This window comes from Apteryx mantelli, chromosome 21, assembly GCF_036417845.1.
Source record: "Apteryx mantelli isolate bAptMan1 chromosome 21, bAptMan1.hap1, whole genome shotgun sequence".
In the NCBI taxonomy this organism is placed as follows: Eukaryota; Metazoa; Chordata; class Aves; order Apterygiformes; family Apterygidae; genus Apteryx; species Apteryx mantelli.
The window spans coordinates 10,711,812-10,732,737 of NC_089998.1; the positions used below are offsets into that span (position 1 = coordinate 10,711,812).

The 20,926-nt window shown below is 58.4% G+C and overlaps 2 protein-coding genes across 5 annotated transcripts in view; one reads left to right on the forward strand and one right to left on the reverse strand.

Annotated features, from left to right (window-relative positions):
• The window catches only part of NIBAN2 (niban apoptosis regulator 2), a 51,999-nt gene extending 40,357 nt beyond the window's left edge, over positions 1 to 11,642 (forward strand). The window contains exons 6-14 of the mRNA XM_067308828.1: positions 1,870 to 1,985; positions 2,109 to 2,213; positions 3,731 to 3,893; positions 4,437 to 4,624; positions 5,201 to 5,356; positions 6,330 to 6,446; positions 7,076 to 7,183; positions 7,588 to 7,699; positions 8,819 to 11,642. Of these exons, the coding sequence (XP_067164929.1) occupies positions 1,870 to 1,985; positions 2,109 to 2,213; positions 3,731 to 3,893; positions 4,437 to 4,624; positions 5,201 to 5,356; positions 6,330 to 6,446; positions 7,076 to 7,183; positions 7,588 to 7,699; positions 8,819 to 9,579 (1,826 nt within the window). The 3' untranslated portion in view covers positions 9,580 to 11,642. The remainder of the gene's footprint in view (positions 1 to 1,869; positions 1,986 to 2,108; positions 2,214 to 3,730; positions 3,894 to 4,436; positions 4,625 to 5,200; positions 5,357 to 6,329; positions 6,447 to 7,075; positions 7,184 to 7,587; positions 7,700 to 8,818) is intronic.
• Positions 11,643 to 11,726: 84 nt separating this feature from the next.
• Positions 11,727 to 20,675, reverse strand: SLC31A2 (solute carrier family 31 member 2). Of its 4 annotated transcripts, none has more exons than XR_010886120.1 (5): positions 20,602 to 20,675; positions 14,849 to 14,915; positions 13,809 to 13,998; positions 12,824 to 13,098; positions 12,063 to 12,229 (listed from the first exon to the last, which is right to left on the reverse strand). XR_010886120.1 is itself a non-coding variant. In XM_067308829.1 (4 exons), exons 1-4 carry the CDS (start codon positions 20,605 to 20,607, stop codon positions 11,992 to 11,994), a joined length of 501 nt encoding a protein of 166 aa, XP_067164930.1. In that variant the 5' UTR covers positions 20,608 to 20,675; the 3' UTR covers positions 11,727 to 11,991. The 4 variants fall into 4 exon arrangements, 2 of the variants coding, with proteins under 2 accessions (XP_067164930.1, XP_067164931.1); XR_010886119.1 differs by having other exon boundaries at positions 12,184 to 12,229; positions 12,671 to 13,098; XM_067308829.1 differs by lacking the exon at positions 12,824 to 13,098 and having other exon boundaries at positions 11,727 to 12,229.
• Between the last annotated feature and the right edge of the window lie 251 nt (positions 20,676 to 20,926).

Sequence of the window (20,926 nt, forward strand, 5' to 3'; positions counted from 1 at the left end):
CAGGTCCGTGCCAAGGATGAGTGACCTACTTGCTGGTGGGGCTGACCAGGTGGCCGCTCGGGGCCAGCCCTGCCTGCTTTCCGCGCAGCCCAGCAGACATGGGATGGCTGCTGTGGCTCTGATGCGAGGTCAAGCCGGTGGCCAGGTGGTCCTGTCCAGACCGACACTGTGCCTGGAGCTGGAGACGAGCTCCAAGGAGCTGCTGCAGGATAAATACTTACTGCTCGCCCACAGGGGCTCCTGAAAGCACGGCCCTGCTCGGGCTCACGCTGCAGCCAGCCGAGCGTTTAGAAAGGGTCAGACTTCAACTTTCTCATCTGTTTTTTTCCCCATGTATTAAGCTGCCCCTTAGGAAAAGCTGCTTAGGCTTAGAGTCAAATATAATCGCCTTAGAGAAATCTGTGTGTGTTGGAAAAGATCTGCTAAATAAACCAGGGGCCCTGCCTTTCTTGGGAAAGGGAGAAGACACCTTTGGCTGGATCTCCCTAAGGCGCCGTCTGCTCCAGCTTGCTGGGGGGTCTCGTGCGTTGAGCCGTCGCTGTTCCACGGACGTGGCTGACGGGGATGCGCCTCGTGCCTTCGCTGTCGTTGCTCCGAGGGGCAACTCTCACGCGTGCCCCAGCATATGTGGGGCAGAGACCGGCGGCTGCTGCAGCCCAGGGGTGGCGAGGGATCCCGAGCTCTGGCTGCACTTGCTCAGCCTCTGCCCTGGGCTTAAACCTCACCGTTACGCAGCGGTGACCGTTTCTGGCTGGCTGGCGCGCGGTTCAGCAGCTGGACCCCAGACGGGCCGGGGGCGAGGCAGGAGTGTGCGTGGGGCATTTAATAGCAGGCTCTGCTGAGCCAGGCTGTCCTGTCTGTCTGCCACCCCGTTGTCTTTGAGCTTGAGCTGTCACGTGGCGAAGTAGCTCAGGAAAGGTTGGCACCATCTCTTCCTCCTCCTCCTCCTCCTCTTCTCTTTGGTCTCCAGCTATCACAGCGGATCCCCAGCATGCTGCTCCCTCCTCCTGGCGGGTCCTGTTTCCCTTTGGGCTTTATCCTGCTGATGGGGCTGCAGACCTTTGGGGAAGGTGGGGGGGGGGGGATGCCCGACCCCCTCCGTGTGCCGGCGGCCCCAGCCCGCCGTGGGCTGAGCCGTGAGCCGTGTCGCGGTGAATCATGGCAATGAAATCTCGGTGGGAGTGAAATCGGCTGGAGCACAATACGCCTCCCCACGAGGCTGGCTCCAGGAACAGTGCGCTGGCCGTGACTCATCCCTGACTCCTTTCAACCACTTTCCTCTTCCTTCCAAATTGCACCGCTTCCCGTAGGTCTCCCTTCCTCCAGCCTGCTCCATGCCGCCACACCAGTGGGGCTCGCCGAGCCCCCAGGTCCCAATGCACCGTCAGGGCTTGCAGCGCCCCTGGTCCCGCCGTGCTCTCGGGGCTCACTGATCCCCCAGGTCCTGACGCACCACCGGGGCTCGCCGAGCCCCCAGTCTGCCAAGCCCTCGGTCAAGCTGCGCCGCTGGGGCTTGCTGATCCCCCCGGTCTGGCCGAGCCGGCACTCTTGGGTGCTTTCCTGTCCTGCATCCAGCTCCGCGGTGGTGCTTCTCTGGACAAAGCGGGAGCCCACGCAGCTGCTGGTGGGACTGGGGCAGGCTCTGCCGCTCACCCTGCCTGGTCAGAGCCGGGGCTTTGGACACGAGTCCTCCCCGCCCCAGCGGCAGCCCCAGGCTCCCGTGAGGGTGTGGGGGAAGTGGGGAACGCTCTGCGATGGTGGGCTGGAGGTGCCGTAGGCGGCTGGCCCCCGTGCCGTGGGGCATGCAAAGAAAGAGGCCCATTTTCCCCGCCATGCTCGCTCACCCGCTGCCCTCCCGTCCTCCCCCAGGGATCTCTGAGGACTCCAAAGTGGAGGCTCCAGCCTTTACGGACGCCGTCCGCATGTACCGCCAGTCGAAGGAGCAGTACGGCACCTGGGACATGCTGTGCGGCAACGAAACCCAGGTGAGGGCCCACCTCCTCCTCTGGCCCAACACCAGCCCCGAGCCACCGGGAAGTGGCTTTGGGGATGGGAGACGGGGGTGGCAGGTCAGGGTCACTAACGGCTCCCTGCCTTGGCCCTCGCAGATCCTGAGTAACCTGGTGATGGAGGAGCTGGCCCCGGAGCTGAAGAGTGCCATCGGTCCGAGGCTGAAGGGCAAGACGCAGGAGCGGCAGAGGACCTGGATCCAGGTGCGGGATCACGCTGCACGGGAGCTGCCGCACCGGAGGTCCGGCGGGACGGAGGGGAGATGGGATTTCCTTCCCGTGGCTGGCTGTGCTCTGGGGATGCCCCGGGAGGCAGGGCTGGTCCCGGGGCCGCTGGCGAGCCTCTGGCGAGCACGCCTTTCTCCTCTCGCCGCCGGGACTCGGCGCTCGGAGCCTGCCCGGTTTCCTGCTGGCGGCTGACTCAGCGTCACACCCTGCTTCGCCCCCTCTCCGGGCCGCGGCAAAAGAAGCAGTCCTTATTCTTTGCTGCTGGTTTTTAAAAGCTCCCTGTTGTGGCAGTGTAAACAGCCATTTCCAGCGTGCCAGCTCCGCCACGCACGTCTGCGGTGCTGGCGAGTCCCCTGGGCGAGGGACACAAGCGCTAGGAAACACACGCCCCGGGCAAAGCCAGCGACGCGGCCTGTCCTGGCTATATTTAGCAAGCCATTTTTAGACCAGGGCAGGCTAAATCCAGCCCATCATAAACCTTGCGAAAGAGCAAATGCTCTTCAGAATTGCCTATTAAAAGCCTAAAGCCAATAGAAAAATTTCTGCAAGGCTCATAACAAAGTTCCATTGAAGCAGCCTGAAAATACACAAATGCTGCCCTTTTGGTAGCTTTGGTCTTAACAGTGCAGCTCTGGATTATTGCTGGAAAACTTGGGAGCCCGAGAGACAGAGGGGAGGAGCAGGTCTGCCTCCTGCCGGCCCTAAAATTTCAGAGTTTGGCTGCAAACTCCTGCGAGGCCTCAGCGAGCCGCTGCAGTCGGTGACGAGTGCAAGGAGGCTGTGGGGTCCTCCGTTGGGGACCAGCTTTATCTGGGGGATTTGGCTGGCATCTAACTGCAAACTCACGTGTCTGATGCCCAAATGGAGAAGGGTGCTGTGCCGCCAGAGCAGCAGTGTATAGCAGCAGGGACGCATCCTCTCTGGGAGTGCAGTTCCTGTAGTACCCATGGCTATGTCCCCATACCTGTGGGGGGCTCTGGGGGGCTCTGGGGGTGCTTCTCTGGGCTCAATGCTGGACCAGAACCACTGCATGCATCAGTAACAGCCCCCAAACTTCTGGCTGGGTTCAGGGCAGGAATCGGACAAGACCACACAGAATTACTGAATGTTTGGGCTCTGCTGGGCTAAATTCAATCCACAGCTTTCAAATGGGGCCAGGTTCTCCGCTACCCAGACCTGGAGCATCCCATGGCCTTTCTCTGCTGGAGGCAGGGCAGGTTTGCAGCCCTTTCTGCCGATGGTGGCAGCGCCCAGCTCTGTGCTGGTCAGGTACCTCTTTAAAGTGGCTTATGCATCCTCGGGGCTTCATCTTGCCCAGCTTGGGAATCCCTGACCTGGAAGACCTACTGCCAGGCTGCAAGGATGGGTCTGGTCAGGAGAATGATGTATGTTCCCTCACTGCATCTCACTACCTATAGGGAAGCTAATGGTGATGGTCGCTGGGCTGCAGCAGGATGCGTGAGATGGCATGCTGACAGTGTCTGTCTCTCTAGATCTCGGATGCTGTCTACAGGATGGTCTATGACCAGACAAAGGCCCAGTATGATGCAATGGTGACCAAATGTGAACTGGAACGTCCCCAGATGGAGAGCACCATCCGTACAGACATGGACCAGATCATCACTTCAAAGGAGCACTTGGCCAGCAAGATCCGAGGTACAGCCCTAGAGGGAGAGGGCCCTCCAAACTCTTGGAGGCTGTGGCAGGCATAGATGGGCTGTATATATGCGAACAGTTGCCAGTATGATGTGAAAACTATTTTACCAATATGCAGCTGTTTCTGGGGTGGAGCATGACTCATGTTGGCATAGCAAGTGGGATCAGGCAGTACAGCAGAACATAGAGCCTCAGGAGGAGAGGCCAGGAGCTGGAGTGGCCAAGGTGCATGCACAAGATTTGCACTTCTGGGCTGCAGGAAGAGCAGGGACCCAGGAGCTGAGAGACAAGGTGGGTAGTGACCCCAAACCAGAGCAGTGGGGGGTGGAACAGATTTAATATGGACTGGAAGGTCATCTGCAAGAACACCTTGAGTTTCCACGTAAATCTGGGGGAAGCGCAGATTGATCCTCTCCTAGAATGGTTTGGGGAGAGGGGGCAGACCCCATGCTCTGGGTTGATTAGGGCCTGGATTGTCTGAGGGCTCCAAGCTGAAAGGGCAGAGGAGGAGACTTGCCATTCTTACCCCTGCTCTCTGCCCAGCATTCGTCCTCCCCAAAGCGGAGATCTGTGTCCGTAACCATGTCCAGCCCCACATCTCTTCCATCCTGGAGGCTCTGATGACCCCCACGAGCCAGGGCTTTGCCGAGGTGCGGGAGGTGTTCTTCAAGGAGGTCACGGACATGAACATGAACATTGTCAACGAGGGCGGCCCGGAGAAACTGGTAGAGGTGAGGCCTGGGGAGGCTTCTTGCTGGATGGCAGGACAGGGCTCAGGAGTGGAGGGGCAGTCCTGCTGCCATGCCCAGTGAGGACTGCACTGTGGGATGAACTGTGGGACCCAAGGCAGAGAAAATAGTTCCCCATAGGGGTGAAGCCCATAGCCCCCTGGCAGTGCTGGCAGATGCGGGAAGTGTTCCTAGAAGATGGGAATGGCATTGCCAGGTCATGCAGCAGGACCAAGCCCATCTGACAAGGGGGCTCAAGCACGGCAGGTGGTGGAGGGAGGGGAGTTTGTGCTGTTGCCCCTCTGAGCCATAAGCAGAGAAACCTCCACCCCTTTCCCTGCTTTCTTGTTGGTCCCAGAGGACCTCCTTGCACCACCAATGTCCACCTACAGCTTTGGTGAAGGAGCCCAGAGTCACCGGACTGTCTTTACTGGCAGCAAATAGGTTCAGGTCCCCAGCTTACTGGAGACATGGGCTTGACCTGTGGCAGTCCAGGCTGCCATGCCTGGTGTTGGGGATGGCCCCCAGCATGCAAAGAGGCTGTCCTGATTGCTTGCTGAGCTGTGGTTCTGTCCCTAGTACATGGAGAAGCTTTCGCACCTGGCCTTCCACCCTGTCAAGATGCAGTCATGCTATGAGAAGATGGACCAGCTGAAACTGGAGGGTCTTCAGCAACGGTTTGATGTCTCCAGCACATCTGTCTTCAAGCAGAGGGCCCAGATCCACATGAGACAGGTAGGATGGGGACAGCTGCTTCACCTGGTGACCAGTTGTGGTCCTGCCTTACACTGTCCTCTTGTGTCTTCCTAGGGTTTGAGAGCAGAGGGGTTGGGGAAGTCACGAGGGGAGGCACAGTGGTGAGCCATGTATGTGGAGACCAGGCTGGTCAAACTCTCTGCCTAGGCAGAGATCTGACTGGGATTTGTATCCATCTGAAGGCCCTTCATGCCATTACCACCCAGCTGCCCTGCACGGCGTGTGCCAGATCTGGCTGTCCCCTGTGGTGTGGAGCACAAGCAGGGGAGCCCGTGCCATGCAGGGGAGTCTATCACTTGCAAGGAGAGAGCCCAGGGATGTACAACAGTGTGGGCCACCCTTGCGGTGTGGCATCAGTGCCCACCCTTGGGCAAAGAAACCTGTCACAGCACTGCTGACCCATTTGACCTACCTCTGAGCCCACTGGCACTAGCAAGGCCAGTAGCCCACCTATGGGGCCAAGCCCAGCTAAACCTGGAGCAGGGTCCAGAGAGGGGATGTGAACCAGCTTTGGGCACCCTCCATCCCCCACATCAGCACTTTTGGGTGGACCAAGGCAGCAGAAGGGTAAGGGGCCAGGACTGCTGCTGGGACAGGTCTGCGGGCCCAGGGGTGGTGGGTGCACCGAGCATCCCCCAAGGATGCATGTGGTGCTGGGAGATGCTGGTGAGCAGGCTGGGATCAGTGTACCAGACCATAGCGCCCAGGGCTTGCTGAAGGTAGCTGAGCCAACGGCCCCCAAGCTGATGCCCAGCCCCAGCCCTCTTGGTTCCCCACATGGTCCTCAAGGTGGAGGGTACAGATGCTACACCAGGATGTTGTGGGCCTTGCCAGTGTAAAGGCTTGTCTTGGCATCACGGTGCCCCAAAGGAGGCCCCCCCCCCCCCCCCCCGCCATGGCTGGCCACCTTTGGGGTCCCTTCCCAGTACTGATGGTATGCCTCTTGTCATAGCAAATGGACGACGCTGTGCACACGTTCGAGACCCTCCTCCATCAGGAGCTGGGAAAGCTTCAGGGCAAAGACGACTTGTGCAAGTCAATCCAGCGCATCCTCGAGCGGGTGCTCAAGGTGAGGTGGGCAGGAAAGTGGCAGAGTGGTAGATCGTGGGCTGTTCCTGTGGTGTATGGGTGCCTTCTCGAGAGGTGGCCTTCATCAGAGGGCTGGGAGCCTGGGAAAGAGGTCAAGAGTCACATTTCTGATTATAACACAAGTTTTCTGAGAAAACTGTTCTGTATATTGAGACTGTTACGTATTTTGCTGAGATTTGGGGCAGGTGGGTAGGAAAGCTTTGAGGAGGAACCAGATGCCTTCGATCCCCTCTGACTACATGCATATGTCAATGTAAAAGCCACTCCAGTTTCACACTGGCCCAAACGCTTCTGGAGAAAAGAGATGGAGGAGCCAGGTGCTGCCTGGCTCAAATGCCCCTGAGAACTAAACAGATGAGGGGTGGGAGAGCAAGAGGCAGAGGAACCCACACGCTCCTGAGAGAAGGGGTTGGGGGCCAAAATCCAGGGGTTTGTGATTCAGGCTCCTCCATCAGGGCCTCGTTGCTGGCCATGGATCCTAAATGCATGGATGCAGCTGGAGCTGCTAGCACACAGCCTTGAGGCAGCATGGTCCTGGGTGAGACCTGCCTCTGCCAGCACTGTTTCCCACAGCATTAACCCAATCCTGCCCTCTTGCTTGCCCCGCAGAAATATGACTATGACAGCAGCACTGTGCGGAAGAAGTTCTTCAGGGAAGCGCTGCTCCAGATCACCATCCCCTTCCTGCTGAAAAAGCTGGCACCAACCTGCAAGGGGGTAAGAGCCAAAGAGGACCCCACTGTGGAGGGGCACCAGGGCTGACCATCCCTCTCTCTCCAAGGATGGGCCTGATCTCTTCCTCCTCCTTGACCTCACTGGGCTTAAGTTGGTCAGAGGTAGGAAAGGAGTGGGAAAGTTGAACATGGAAGACTATATATAATCAGGTAACTGAATTGCCTTGATGGTGCATTTCAGAGGACCCCCCACCTTGCGCCCAGCTAACCCAGATTTGCTGCTTATTGTTCTTTGGGGTAGCTTAAAGGCCATGGCCATGCCCATTGGGAGGGTGGTATTCCCCGGCCCTGGTGGGTTAAAGCCCAGCATTGTGGCCATGCTCCGAGGCAGATGTCACTGGATCTGCTGGGCAGGCAAAAATCTGATTCACCTCTTCTCTGCGGCAGGAGTTAGCCAAGTTCCAAGAGCTGATCTTTGAGGACTTTGCCAGCTTTATCCTTGTGGAGAACACTTATGAGGAGGTTGTGCTGCAGTCAGTGATGAAAGACATCATGCAAGGTAGGGCCCTGTAGCTCCAGGGTGGTGGGGAAGCCTGAACCCTGCTCAGCTCCCCACTGCCTTGGGAAGGGATGTGGAGGGCCTTCAGCATCCCTGCACCCCGGTGTGGTTAGTGGATGCTGGGTGGAGAGGCTGCCGAGTGTTTGTGAACCCATGTAGCTCTGGGTTTAGCGGCATCTGGAGCTCCTGGAGGGCTTGTACTGAGAACCATACGAGCAGGAGGTCCCTGTGCTGGGTGCTGTATGAGCGGGAGGTCCATGCTGAGTGCTGTGTGAGTGAGACATGCCCTTGCTTGATGGTGTAGGAGCAGGAGGTCCCTGTGCTGGGTGCTGGGTGAGCAGTCAGAGCTCTGTCCAGCCAGCAGAGCCGAGCACAGCTCTGCTCCCTTGTTGGTGCTGATCCCTGGGGACAGGCAACTTGTGCCTGCTTGCGTACTGCTGCCAGCATTGCCTCAGTGCCCAAAGCCAGGTGCTGTGGCAGGTCCTTTTGGTCCCCTACTTCCAAAGTGGTTTCAGATCTGCCCCTCCTAAGAGCTATAAGAGTGGAAGATGATGTCCTCTCTTTTCCATCTGGGCAGCCCAAATACTCATCCAGCTCAAATCCATCCTACTGTAATGGCCTGCCCCCATCCAGGCCTGGTGGAAACATTCACTCCATCCTCCCAACCCCCTGCCTTCTGTCTCCTTCCCTGCTTGGGGCCATCTGCCAAGTCCTGCCCGTTTCCCCATGCCAAGGCACTTGGGGCTGCTGCCTCCATCTTCCCACACTGTGTACCGCCATGTTTCCCTCTGCCAGTTACTCCGTGCCCTTTGTATCTCCTGTGGGCATCTCATGCGTTTTGCGTTAGAGACAGAGCGTGCTCCCAAATCTCTCCCCGAGCCTCTTTCACCCTGTTCATCGCAGCGACCGCAGCTGGCCACAGCTGCCTGGGCTGAGTGCCGGCTGGGCTGTGAGCCAGCCGCAGAGGTGGCACCCAGCCGCGGGTACCTTCTCCTGCACCCACCCTGCATGCTAGGAAGGCCAGGAGGGGCCCTGCCCCACCTGGGGGCTGCCCGGGGGCCCCTCAAGCACTGCCCTGTGTAGGCAGCTAATCTGATGCCTCTCTCCGTGCTGTCCCAGCTGTGAAGGAGGCGGCCGTGCAGAGGAAGCACAACCTATACCGCGACAGCATGGTGATGCACAACAGCGATCCCAACCTCCACTTGCTGGGTGAGGGCATCCCCATCGACTGGGGAGAGGAGTACAGCAGCCAGTCCGACGCCGAGCCGGCCGCCGACAAGCGCCGCAGGGCGAAGCAAGTGGTGTCAGTCATCCAAGACGACGAGGGGGCCCTGCCTTATGAGTCTGGCACCGAAGCGCTGATGCACCAGACCTCCCAAGAGGAGCACGAGCCGGAGGAGTTGGCCCCTCAGGCAACACGAGGCTCTCCTGACAGTGTGAAGGAGATCCGGGAAATGCTGGAGAAGGAGGTTCTCAAGGAACCCGCAGGCCCTGCTGATGTCGAGGCAGAGGAACGGCTGACGAACGGTACCGTTGTCACCCAGGAGAGCGGTGCCTCCAAGGAGCCAGCAGCAGAAGGGTCCCAGGAAGCCACTTCTGCAGAGAGCTCTGCCCTGCGTGATGCCACCCCCGAGGGCCCAGCCAGCACGGGGACAGGGGTGTGCTGTGCCGTGCCATCAGCGCCCACGTCCCTCGCCGAGCCCTCTCCCTCATCGGCAGAGCACCAGGCCAATGCAGACAGCCACAAACCCAGCGACAAGGAGACAGGAGAGGAGGTGTCAGCATTGGGCAGGGAGCGCAGCCCGGAGCCCGCCGAGCCGGCCGCCACGGGCAGCGTGGGCACGACGGAGAGCGGCGAGGCGGTGCAGACTGAGTTCTAGCCCGGCTGCCCCCGCGCGGGCACGTCCCGGGGCGCCAAGGGCGGACTGGCCTCGGTGATGCCGGGGGCTTGGGGGGAGGGTGGGGATGCTTGTAGGCTGGTCCGGCCACGGCGCTAGGACCTACTGCGTTCTCGGGGTTGGAGCCCAGGGCTCTGGGAGAGGGAGGGGATGGGAAACACCAAGACATTACTGCCTAACTGAGGAGGGAGTCTCTGCTGCTGTGTGTGGCTGGCCAGAACCAAGTGGACTCATTGGGTCAGGCTGGGGGGCTCTCCCCAGAGGCCCCCAGCTCAATATAGGGCACCCTCTGCACTCTGCTCTATCCTTCTTCTGTGCTATTTTCTTCTTTCCTACTGCAGAGATGCTTTATCTGCATCCCTTGACTGAGCCCCAGTGCCAGGGGCTGCCAGGAGGTGGGAATGAGACCCACTTTGGCAGCAGGATGGGAGCCCGGGGCTGGGCTGGCTTTGCAGGGTGCTGCCCAGGCGCCTGGTGTCTTGCCCTGGCCGGCCACGTGGTCTGCTTGGCACGCCGGGCCCTGGCCGGGCCAAACCTGTCCCTCACCCCAGGATGGGCAGGAGCTCACCTTTGGCTCTTCCCCTGCCCAAATCCATGAGGTTTTTTTCCTGGGAGCCTCCCTGCACCGGCAGCCTGGCAGGGACGCTCCGGGACCCAGCTTGCTGGGGAGCTTTGAAGCACCCATGCCCAAAGGAAGGCGTTTCACGGACAACTTCGTTCTCCCTTGAATAGCGCTGATGGGAGAGGAGGCTGCAGGAGGTAGATGAAAAGCCTGGCAGAGGGGTCTACAGGTGCTGGTAGGGTAGTGAGAGGCTTTGCAGAGAGCGATCGGGGGAGACGAAAGGTCTGGCGGGAGCACAGAGGAGGCCAGGAGGGTGGTGGAAGCGTGGGTCGGAGGGAGGAGTGTGTCCGGTGACTGGCGAAACAGCAACAAGCTCTAATCGCGGCTCTAGGAGCGCTGTGGGAGGTGGCCGGGCCACGGCGCGCAGCAGCCCCCTGCGCCGAGGCTGCCCTTTCCCGGGAGCGGGGCTGGTGCCCCCAGCTCGCCCCAAGGCCTGCGCCTAGGGTTTTCCAGCAGCTAAAGTCTAACATAAAAGCTTTCTTGTGGGGGAAGGTGTCGCTTCGCCAGCCTTGCCTGGCAGGACTGGGCTGCCGTGGGTGGCCCCGGGTTCGGTCTCTCCACGCGTTTCTTGCCTGGGATATGCAGCCTTTCCATGGATGAGATCGTGGCTCTCATCCAGCGGAGCTCCCTGGCGCCTTGCAAAGATGAATTTCTCCTGGGCCCTCTGCGGCTTGCAGGTTTTGCCATCTGCAGTGGTGTTTGGGCCGAGGTGCAGTGCCTTTATCAGAGATTTGTTTGGGGGAAGCATTTAGGAGGCAGCCAGCTCTGGTGCCCAGCGGGTGCCCAAATGGAGCCAGCCGGTAGTTTTTATAGGATGGGCCAACGACCCCTCCGTGCGGGCAAAGCTCCTCGTGCTGCACTCTGCCCTTCGGGGACCTCACGCACGTGAAATGTCCTCGAACCACAGAGAGAAAAAATGGATTTGCTCCTGGAAAGGGCTCTCAGGCCAGTCTCCAGCTGCAGGTGGGGCATTGCAGGGAACGGGTCTGCCCCCAGAGCAGCTCGCCCCAGGGCCGCTGCCACGGGTGAGATTCACAAGTGGGGGAAGGAGAGAGGATATTTGGACACAAACTCCATGCAGATGTGCTTAAAGCATGTGAGAGGTAGTTGACGGGACTTGGCAAGACTCGTGAGTGGGCTGCTGAGACCACGGATGTGTGCGCGGCGTATGGACCGGGAGCCCAGCTCTTCCCCCTGCTGCAGATAATCTCGACTTCTGCGTGTATTTTAAGTGCCGTTGTTTCTGTCTTTGAACGGGGGACGCCCAGTCTAAACCACTTGGGGAGGCCCCCCAAAGTGCCTTGCTTTGGGAACTTAAAAAAACCCTGTCTCTTCCAAGATATTTTATTAAGAATGTTATACAAATGTTTAAAAATATGCTTATAATAATTAATAAAAGGAAAAAAAGCTTTATTTAAAGTCAGAGGAGACTGTGCTTGTTCCTGAACGGCTCACTCCGGGTGCAGGGCTGTGAGATGGAGGTGCACGGTTGGGGCTGGCATCGGGGGCAATTTCTATGGCTCCAGGGCTCATGCAAAACTCATCCAAGGGCAAATGGGGCTGTTTCATGCAAAGTCCCAGAGCATGTCAGGAGCACAGGGGCTGAGGCCACGAGCCCCTGCGTGCTGTGCTGTGCTGTGCTGGTTGCCCTTCATGCAAGGCAGCACCTATGGGCACCCCGGTGGTGGGACCCGCCGGGGAGGGGACGGCACCTCAGACCCTGGCCAGGTGCAGAAGGATGTGGCTGGGGGCAGCATCGCCTGGGTGCTGTGTCACGTCTCTGTGGCATCCCTGCAGCATCTCTGGAGGTGACATCCACGCAGCACGAACACAAACCAGGAGCCAAAGTGTTGAGGTGCTTTTATTAAAACGGGCATCTCTAGAAGGAAGCAAGAGGCACCCAGCAGCAGTCTGTTGCATCGGCATTGCTGTGCTGGACGCGTCGGTGCAGACGCACGCACCAGCGACGGCAGCTCATCTTCGGCTACATTGACCCAATCCCTGAAAGTGCTAAAAATGAAGTGCAGAGGTGAGTCGGGGTCCACCCACGTCTCTGCCCGCAGTGCTATGTGCATCTGGGCATGCTTGTGCACGGCTTGCTCTCCGGGACCCCAAAAGGCACAGTGTGAAGGGGGTTGGTGGCAGGACCACGCTGCGCAGGGGGATGTTGGCATGCCATCCCCCCTCCCTTGCCTCTCCCCAAGCTTCTCCTTCCCTGAGCATCTTATAAAGATAAACTGAGCATCCAAGAGCCAGCCAGACTCATCACCCACTCAACCTGCACCCTGAGCTGCAGTTGCTCCCTCTGTCCCACGGCTAAAGGGCCCCAAGATAGGGATGGCCACGTGGCTGAGGCCAGCACGGGTGGTGGGGAGGGAGTGTGGCAGTGCAGCAGAGCAGTGGCAGGCAGTTCAGCTGGGATTTTTTCTCCCCCTGAGCCTCCCTCCCCACCTCAGTCCTGCTGGCAGCAAGGGTTGCAGCAGGAGGTCCTTGGGCTGCTGTTCTGCACAGCAAGGGGACAAGGACAGACCCAGCAGAAGTGACAGCAGCTATTTCAGAAAAGTAGAAGACAAGACGTCGCATTTCCTCTTGACCTCAGCTCACTTGCCGCGGCGGAGGCCTTGAGCATGTCCTCCAGCGTTATCAGCCATGTTCCCAGCAGGAGGGCTGCATCCCCACAGCAGTGACACGGGGACAACTCCCAGCCCATCTAGCCCATGTTGAGCAGTGGGAACACCACGAAGTAACCAAGTGCGGAGCCCACGATCACACCGAGGAAGATCCAGGCGTTGTAGGACATGACAGCCAGCATCACCATGTAACCCACCACCACCTGTATCACGTGGAGCAGTGTCTGGCTGACGTGGTACAGAAACCACCTGTTTGGGGAGGAAGCAAAGCCCCGTTAGCAAGGGGACGACGCTGTCCCACAGTTGGCAACCCCGAGTGCCTGGGAGGTTGTTTGCAGTGTGCAGAGAGGGATCAGGGCCCAGGAACCAAACTGTGAGGCTGCAAACGGCGGTGCAAATAGAAACCCATTTCTACGGGCTGAATTAATGAGCAGCATGTTATTAACGAGCTGGCATTAAGAGGAGCCTCAGGCATCGTCTGGGATTAAATACAAAATGAAAAACCCAGGTCTTGACTCAAACAGCTTGTGCTGGAAGGGAGACTCCTGGGCCAGCCTTGCTTGGTGAGCCTGAGCCAACGCACCGGCAGAGCAGTGCCTGTCCCTGTGCCACGCAGACGTGGTGCTCCTGTCCTTCCCACCGTGCCCACGGTGCCTACTGGGGGGCTGTGAGCATTCAATACAGCAGAAAAATTCCTGGGGCGCCTTCCCCTGTATCGCTGTCTGGAAGAGCTGGGACACTCCTCCAGGACAAGGTGCTGAGGCTATAAAGATGCTTCCTTCCCGGGAGCATATTCATCCATAGGTGCGTGTTCACAGGGTTTCTGGTCTATTATGCTGGCTCAGGGCTGTACACCCCGTCTCCAGTTCAGCGTGGTGGCTCTCTCCCCTGTAAAGCCCTTTGGCCCCTGCCCACGGGACCACTAGCAAGGCGAAAGCCCGCTCCCAGGCGTGCGTTACCTGCCCTGCGTGGTGCCGTGCTGCCCGTGGCTGGTGTCGACGGTCCCCTCGTCCTGCTCTGCCAAGGACTCCTGGCTGAGGCTGTGCGGGATGGACAGCATCGTCCGGTGCAGCACCTTGGCCTTGCCGATCTTCACAGTTTCATAAAGCACGGAGAGCAGCAGGATGACCAGCACGGAGAGCACCATCCCTGCAAGAGAAAAACTCCTTGGCTACCCATCGCCCACCGGACGGAGGCTGGAAGGTGAGTTTGAAGGGATGCAGCAGAGCAAGCTGGCTCTGGCAGCCTGGTCCTTCAAAATGCTTGGTGTGATAGGACCCTCCTATGCAGCGCTGTGGGGCGAAGGGGCCGGGATCTGGTGCTGAGCGCTTGGGCAAGTCGTTGGGTAGGATGGAGGGAATGGAGGCTCCCGGAGCACTCTTGAGATCAGAGACTGGGCTAGAGCAACGGGCAGCAGCTTTGTAGTGTTGGAAACCAGGGTATTAAGGCAAATTCGAGCCACCACCCTCTCCATTTCTAAGAAGCGTTTGGGGAGAAGGCTGCTCTGGAAAACAAAGTATCTGTGTATAACTCGGCATGAAGATGGTGGTTAAAATATGACTTTGGGAGAAAAGATTAAAAAAAAAAAGAAGACAAAAGGAAATGAGAAGCTGAGACTTTCTTATGCCACTGAGTGAATGGGAGACTTGGTTTCAAAGCTTAGTTTGGGTCCTGGAGCGGACAAGCTAATCAACATCATTATTTTCTCCAAAAAGAACAGTTTGGCCTCAGTTGTAAATCCATTTCTCATTAGAAAAAAGATTGCATACATTTTGCGTGTAGGAGGTTTTCTTGTTCATTCAGGGTTTTGCAGGACTGGACCTGCAGTTCCGAATAACGTTTGGTGCCATCCCAACGCACCGGGGAGCGCCTGCCACGACCCTGACGGCAGGTGAGGAGGGCTCCTCGCTGGGCGCCGCGTGCTGTGGGCAGCACCCGCCAGCTCGGGACGGCATGGGGAGAGCTCTTTCACCCCACTGCGCTGGGGCTCATGGCCTACCTGTGGGGCTATGGACGCTCCAGAAGTCAAAGAGCAGCACCACCTCGTCCGAGAAGAAGAAGGACATCTGGAAGAGATGTGGAGAAAAGGGAATGCTAGGAACGAGGCTCAGGGTGATGGAGGAGCAATGTCCCCCTCCTCCGGCACTGCTGAGCTCCTGCTCTAGACAAGCGTTGCAAGCGCACTAAGCAGCAGAAGTGGTGCAGCAGCTTTTTTGAGTGTTTTGTATCAGAGGGGGACGTCGGCTTACCCACAGCTGGGCTACTGGACAGAAAAGGCACCTGAAGGCCAAGAAAGGGTTGGGCTGCATCTGGATTTCCTCGCCAGCAGCTGTTTCCACCCCGCTCACTGTGTCACCACCCCGGGCTCTGCACAAGGGGAGCAGAGCTGCTAAGTGAGCTCCTCACCATCGCCCAGAGTCTGGGGAAAATGAGGACCCCTGTCTGAGTCTCCTAGATCTTCAGCTGGACAATGCAATCACCACCCCGCTGTTCTCCAAGGGTTCTCCAGCACCTCTCATAGCATGTAACCGACTCATGGTGAAAGATGGAAAAACTCAGAGCAACATGTTCCTTGTCTCCAGCACAAAGTCTGGGATTTGGGAGCCTCTGTTCATCCACGCCAACCTGGCCCTAACCCTGGCTAGCTCTACCAGCAGAGACTGTGGTACAAAGCTGCTTTCTAAGCCCAGCGTGTGGCTACCTGGTGTGAGGAAGCCCCATAACTACGTGGTTAAAAGTGTGAACCAAAAACTGCCTGTGTGTGAGTCAGGTGATGGAGGTGGTGCCCCATAGCAGAAGCAAATGGCCAAGCAACACTGCCAAGCTCCACCACCATTGTCTGCCCTCCTTCTGCAGGTTTGGCATTCCCGGCTGGGGACCGGCCTTTTCATGTTCACAAACCACATGAAGAACGTGCAACTTTTGCTGAATCACAGTGCAAGGTTTCTTCTTCTTTTTCTCTTTTTCTTTTAAATGAGGTTTGCTTCTTTGAGCTGAAAACTGCAAAGGGCAAATTCCAGCGCTGCTCGGCTTTGAGCTGCGCATGGTCTCGGAGAGCATCTGAGGCTGCGACGCTGCCTCGCGCAGGGGCGCGGAGGCGAGAGTTAGGGAACGCGCTGGGCTCTCCGAGGGTGTTGGAAACCAGTGGCTCTGCAGCAGTGGCTTCCCACTGCAAAAAGCCAGGCCTAGAAAGGTCACTGTAACGAGCTGCGCATGGGGAATGTGGAAGACGATGCCCTTGGCGCTCACCAGCTTTGGAGCTTTTATGAGTGTCAATCCAGTCCAAGAGAGCCTCGGGGCAGGAGGAGGCTGTAGGTAATGCTCGGGCTTTGTAAGTACGCTGATGCAGCCACGAAACCTGGATGTTGCTCATTTTCTGCCCCATCTCGTGCATTTGAAGGCTAACCTATCTGCCACACGGGCCTTTACTGGGAGGGTCAATCAACCGAATTGCTCAAAGAAGGAATAGCGGTTGGAGGCTTTTAGGTGGCAGCCAGCCTGCTCCGCTCAACACCCCTGATAGCCTGTCCTGAGCCTGCAACCCTGCTGCCCTTTGGGTCACCAGGTGTAGGAAGGGTCTCCAGGGTGGTGCTCTTCTCCGTGAGAACAGGCAGGCAGAGGAAAGCACCGGGTCCACAACTGAGACTGGGAAAAACCCGAGGCCATGCCGCGATTGCAGTGGAACACACAAAGTGCTGGCAGGAAGCTCTCCCCTGCCAGCCAGAAGAAGGCACGTGGATGTGACAGGGCCAGAAGGGGTGGTGATGGTGAGCTGGGGTTTTGCCAAATTGTGCAATTTTTGTCCAGTTCCTGAAATCATATGAGGAACTTTGGTGGCTCGGAGATGCTACTGTGTGCACACATCTTCCTCAACAGAAGTGGGTCAGCTGAACTGCCTGAGCTGACTGAAAATCTCGGCCGTGCAAACTGGGCATGGTAACACTGACTTCCAGCAGGACCATTTGTACCTCCAGCAGCTCTTTCAGCATATGTCTAGACTGGCAAGAAAAAGCCTGAGTTCTCCCCAGTGACATGAACCCAAGACTTTACTAACCGGCACATGGTGATAGGACTTCAGAAGGCCTGAAATGATAAGTATGTGGGAGAGACGCAGAGGCTGGTGGGTGCTGTCTGAAGCCTAAAGCAAAACTGGCTTGTGGTTAAAGCAGAAGCCCGGGAACCCTGTGCGTGCCTCTATTTGCACAAGTTTTTCTTGCATTGCCTTGACAAGCTACTTCATCTGAAGCCAAACACGTAACTGCCTGACTTTACCAGAACAGAGGCGGCTCTTCCAGGGAAAACTCCCTGGCAAAGGACATATCAGTCCCAATGGTGTTTCTCTCCAACCTAGAAATAAGGTTGCTGCTGTTCTGTCTTACATGGGGTCTGCCCAAGACCTACGAAGATATCAAATCCCCTTTGGCCAGTGACACCACTGGATTCTCTCTTGGGATTGGTCGAAGGAGGTATCCAAATGACCCAAAGCAGGCATTTAAGGGAAGGTTAAGAACGTGCATGTGATATTTGCTTTTAGTCGGTGACCAAACCCTGTTTTGAACCATTTTACAGTGTGTCTGAAGGTGAAAAGAGATTTATCATGCTGAAATAGGAGGTGAAAGTATTAGCCCACGGCTCTTCTCTAGCTAAACCACCTACAGAGCTGAGACCACAACTGTCAACTCTTGTTTTCTTTGCCACAAAAACGTGTTCTGGGTTTTTATCCTCCCTTTGGCAAATCTCTCCATGTAAAGAGCCTAGTGAGGGCTCAGCACAGGTCTGTACTTAATGCCGGCTAAAACACAGAGGTGGTGGTGGAGGATCTCTAATCCTACCCTCCCCCTAGGAAGAATTTCTCTGCCAGATCTAGTCCAAGTTAGTCATCTCGATGGAGGCACTACCCTTCTTTTGCAAGAGAGACCTGGTTCTTCCCGCATATAACTGCAGAGTTACTGACACGAGCAGATGAGCCAGACGTGCATGGGAGACATGGGGACCTGCCTGAGCCAGAAATATCATCCAATAAACAGAGGTACTCATGCTGCAAACGGGCTCTAATTATACGCTCTGGCCACACATTACCCAAAGTATATTAGCAGGTGCAATTGGCTCACACTTTCAAGCTTCCTTTGGCAACAGATTTATGATAATTAGCCTTTAAACGAGACTATATTTCTGCTTTGCATGCTTCACCCATTGATCTCCAGTGCTGTGCAATGAGGCGGTAGCACTGTTTTAGGGAAGCAGGAACAGAGGTGATTTGCTGAAGACCTTGCTGCAGCCCGAAGCCAGTTCCTCTAGCCCCGGCGCAAGGCCAGGCAGTTCAGCCTTGTGCCTTTGGGTACCCAGCACGCTTGTGAGGCCAAAACGATGCTCCTTGGGCCAACAACCCCTCATTTCTCTCCTCTCTTAGGTGGATGGGGAGCCGGCTTGGCCCCGTGCAGGTTGGAGATGCTTGCACAGGCACGCTGCTGACTCAGCAGCCAGGTTGGGGCAACATACCTCAAAGCCTCCTTGGCGAAGGCTCCCTTGCTTCCCCGCGGGGGGAGCAAGGCTTAACCCCATCCAGCAACCTAAGGCTCTGCTGTTACACAGCAGTGCATCCACGTGGGCTGTCCCTAAAGCGACGCTATACTGCAATTTTTAGGGAGACAACAGCCACGCTGATTGCGGCCAACACCCAGCTGTGCGAGACAGGACATGCGAAGGTCAAGAGGGTTAAGTCCTAAAAAATATCCCCCTTTGCAAGAGGTGAGCTAAGCTGCCAGGGCGATACTCTGTAAGGTACGACCGCAGACCAAGGAATATCGGGCAGCAGGACTGGGGCCTGTCCTCACCACCTTGCAAGTGGCACTCGCGCAGCACCGACTCAGCAGGCAGCTGTCTAAGGCTCGATCTAGGCGTCTCCTCGGAGCGTTGCATGTATTTATACATGTAAACAAGGCTGCTGGAAAACGTCCTACGCTGCACCTGCTCTTGTGCACAACAGAGCCATTGAATGGCTTAATCCACCGCCGTTTGGGGTGGCTCTTTGCTACCAAGTGAAGAGTACTGCTCGCTTGGAGCACCTTGGTCTGGTCCATCCGTGGTGGAGCTGCGTAGCCCCAGCGCCTGGCTGGTGCATCCCACAGCGAGGCTGACCAGCTGCTCCGGTTCATCGGGGACATCTGGGCCCTGCATCTCGGGACCAGCCTGACTCAGTGCATAAAGCGGACCTCAAATTTGCAAAAAAGCATTGGTAGCTTGACATCATTGTGGCTATGGTGGCCAGCTCGGAGCCACAGCCCTGCACGGGGAACGGCCTGGGAAGGTGTCCCCATGCCCAGGGAGGCTCCTGTGAGCCCACGCAGCCCACGGTGCAAGCCACCCTCCGGACTTTGCAGGGACGCAGCTGCGGGGGCCTGCGCCAGCGGATCTGGGAGCAGCCGAGACACGGTAGCTGCCAACATCAGCCCATGGCTGAGCTCAGTAAATGAAGTAAGACTGCTGCAGGCGATGATTTAAGGCGTGTGGCAAGACTGGAGCTCCCGCTGCGAGTTTCTGCCGTAGCTCCGTGCCCGCAGCAGCCTCCGCGTAGGCGACGAGAGAGCCGCCGGGGTGGGGACGCGGCGGGGCGAGGGGGCGAGGGGCAGGCAAACAACACAAGCCGCGTTCAGCTTGCCGGGGCCGCTTCTGCTTGCAGGCTCTCGCGCAACGCCAGCCCCGCCGCGGAGGCGAAGCACGGGGCAAAACAGGAACCGGACGGAGCGAGGCTCCTCGCAGGGAGACGGGCGGCGCTGACGGGCAAAGGGAATTACGGGGCTGCAGCCTTTAAACACTGCTCGTTTGCACGGCGATTCGGGCGCAAAGCGGCGGAGTTGGAAAGGGCTGATTTAAGCGAAGCAGATGTGCTGTCACTTCCCCTCCCCAGCCCCAGCAGTAAACAAGAGAGGAGGAAGGGCCTTGCCAGAGGCCAAGCAGCGCCGTCCGGGAAGGGGCTGGGAATAAACCCTCTCCAGCCGATAAACGAAGCAAATCTTGCTAGGGGCGGCTGGTTCAACAGGAATTAGAGGAAATGCGATTAACGTATTGTTTTCATAAATATCAACTGAGGAAGCTTGGGACGGCTGAGAAGAGCAATCAGGAAACCAAATTTTCGGTGCGAGGGGCAGCGGTGGCAGCCTCCCTCCCTCCCTTTCCTGTACCGAATTGTTTTAAGCCGCTGCTGAAGAAGCACCACCTCGGTTCCCATCCACATTACCCCCCTCCCTGGCACTTTTTACAAGTTACAATGATATTAGCTGCAAGCTACAATGACATTAGTTAAAAGTTACAACGCTGTTTTAACCAAAATTCCCTTGAGTAATAGCAAACCGGCCTGGACTTCAGCTCCCACCAGCAGGTTACGGGAATTCAAGGCAGCAGAGCAGCGGCGGGCCCCCGGCCCTCCTCACGGCTGGGTTACAGCCCTCGCCCTCGGTTTTGGGGCGCACCTGATGGCCAAAGACACCCCCCCCCCAAGGCGACGGGCGGCAGGAGCGCGGCGGGGGGGCGACGGGGGTGTCATGGCCCTCGCCGCCGCCCCGTCGCCAGCCCGGGGAGCCGCGGCGCCAGGGCGGGGGAACGGGACGTGCGCGCCGTCGGGGCGCGTGTGCGAGGGGGGGCGGCCGAGCCCGGGCAGCCTCCGCCGCTGCCACCACCGCCCCCACCCCGGTGCAGCGGCCCCGGCCCGGCTGCCCGCTGCGCCCTCGGCCCGGCCCGCACCGGCAGCCTCACCTGCATCGCGGCGCTGCGGTGCGGTGCGGTGCGGGCGCCGTCCCGTCCCGTCCCGTCGCGTCCCGTCCCGTCCCGTCCCGTCGCGTCCCGGCTCGGCTCGGCTCGGCTCGGCTCGGCGCGGCTCGGTGCGGGCGGGCGCGGTGACGCGCGGCGCGGGGCGCCCCGGGAGTTGTAGTGCGGCGGGGCGGGCGGCGGCGATGGCCCGCGGGGGCGGCCCGGGGGCGGAGAGCGGGCGGCTCTTGCCCGGGGGGGGGGGAGGGGGGCAGCACCGCCGCCTCGTGGGGACGCGGCCGCGCCCACGCGTGCCCCGCCGTGCACGCGCCTC

Excerpts from the sequence above, each read along its gene's own strand:
- SLC31A2 (XM_067308829.1), bottom strand. Across the intron at positions 13,999-14,848 it reads GAGCGTCCATAGCCCCACAG|GGATGGTGCTCTCCGTGCTG; the intron begins GTAGGCCATGAG and ends TTTCTCTTGCAG. Across the intron at positions 12,230-13,808 it reads CACGGCACCACGCAGGGCAG|CACTTTCAGGGATTGGGTCA; the intron begins GTAACGCACGCC and ends CTTCATTTTTAG.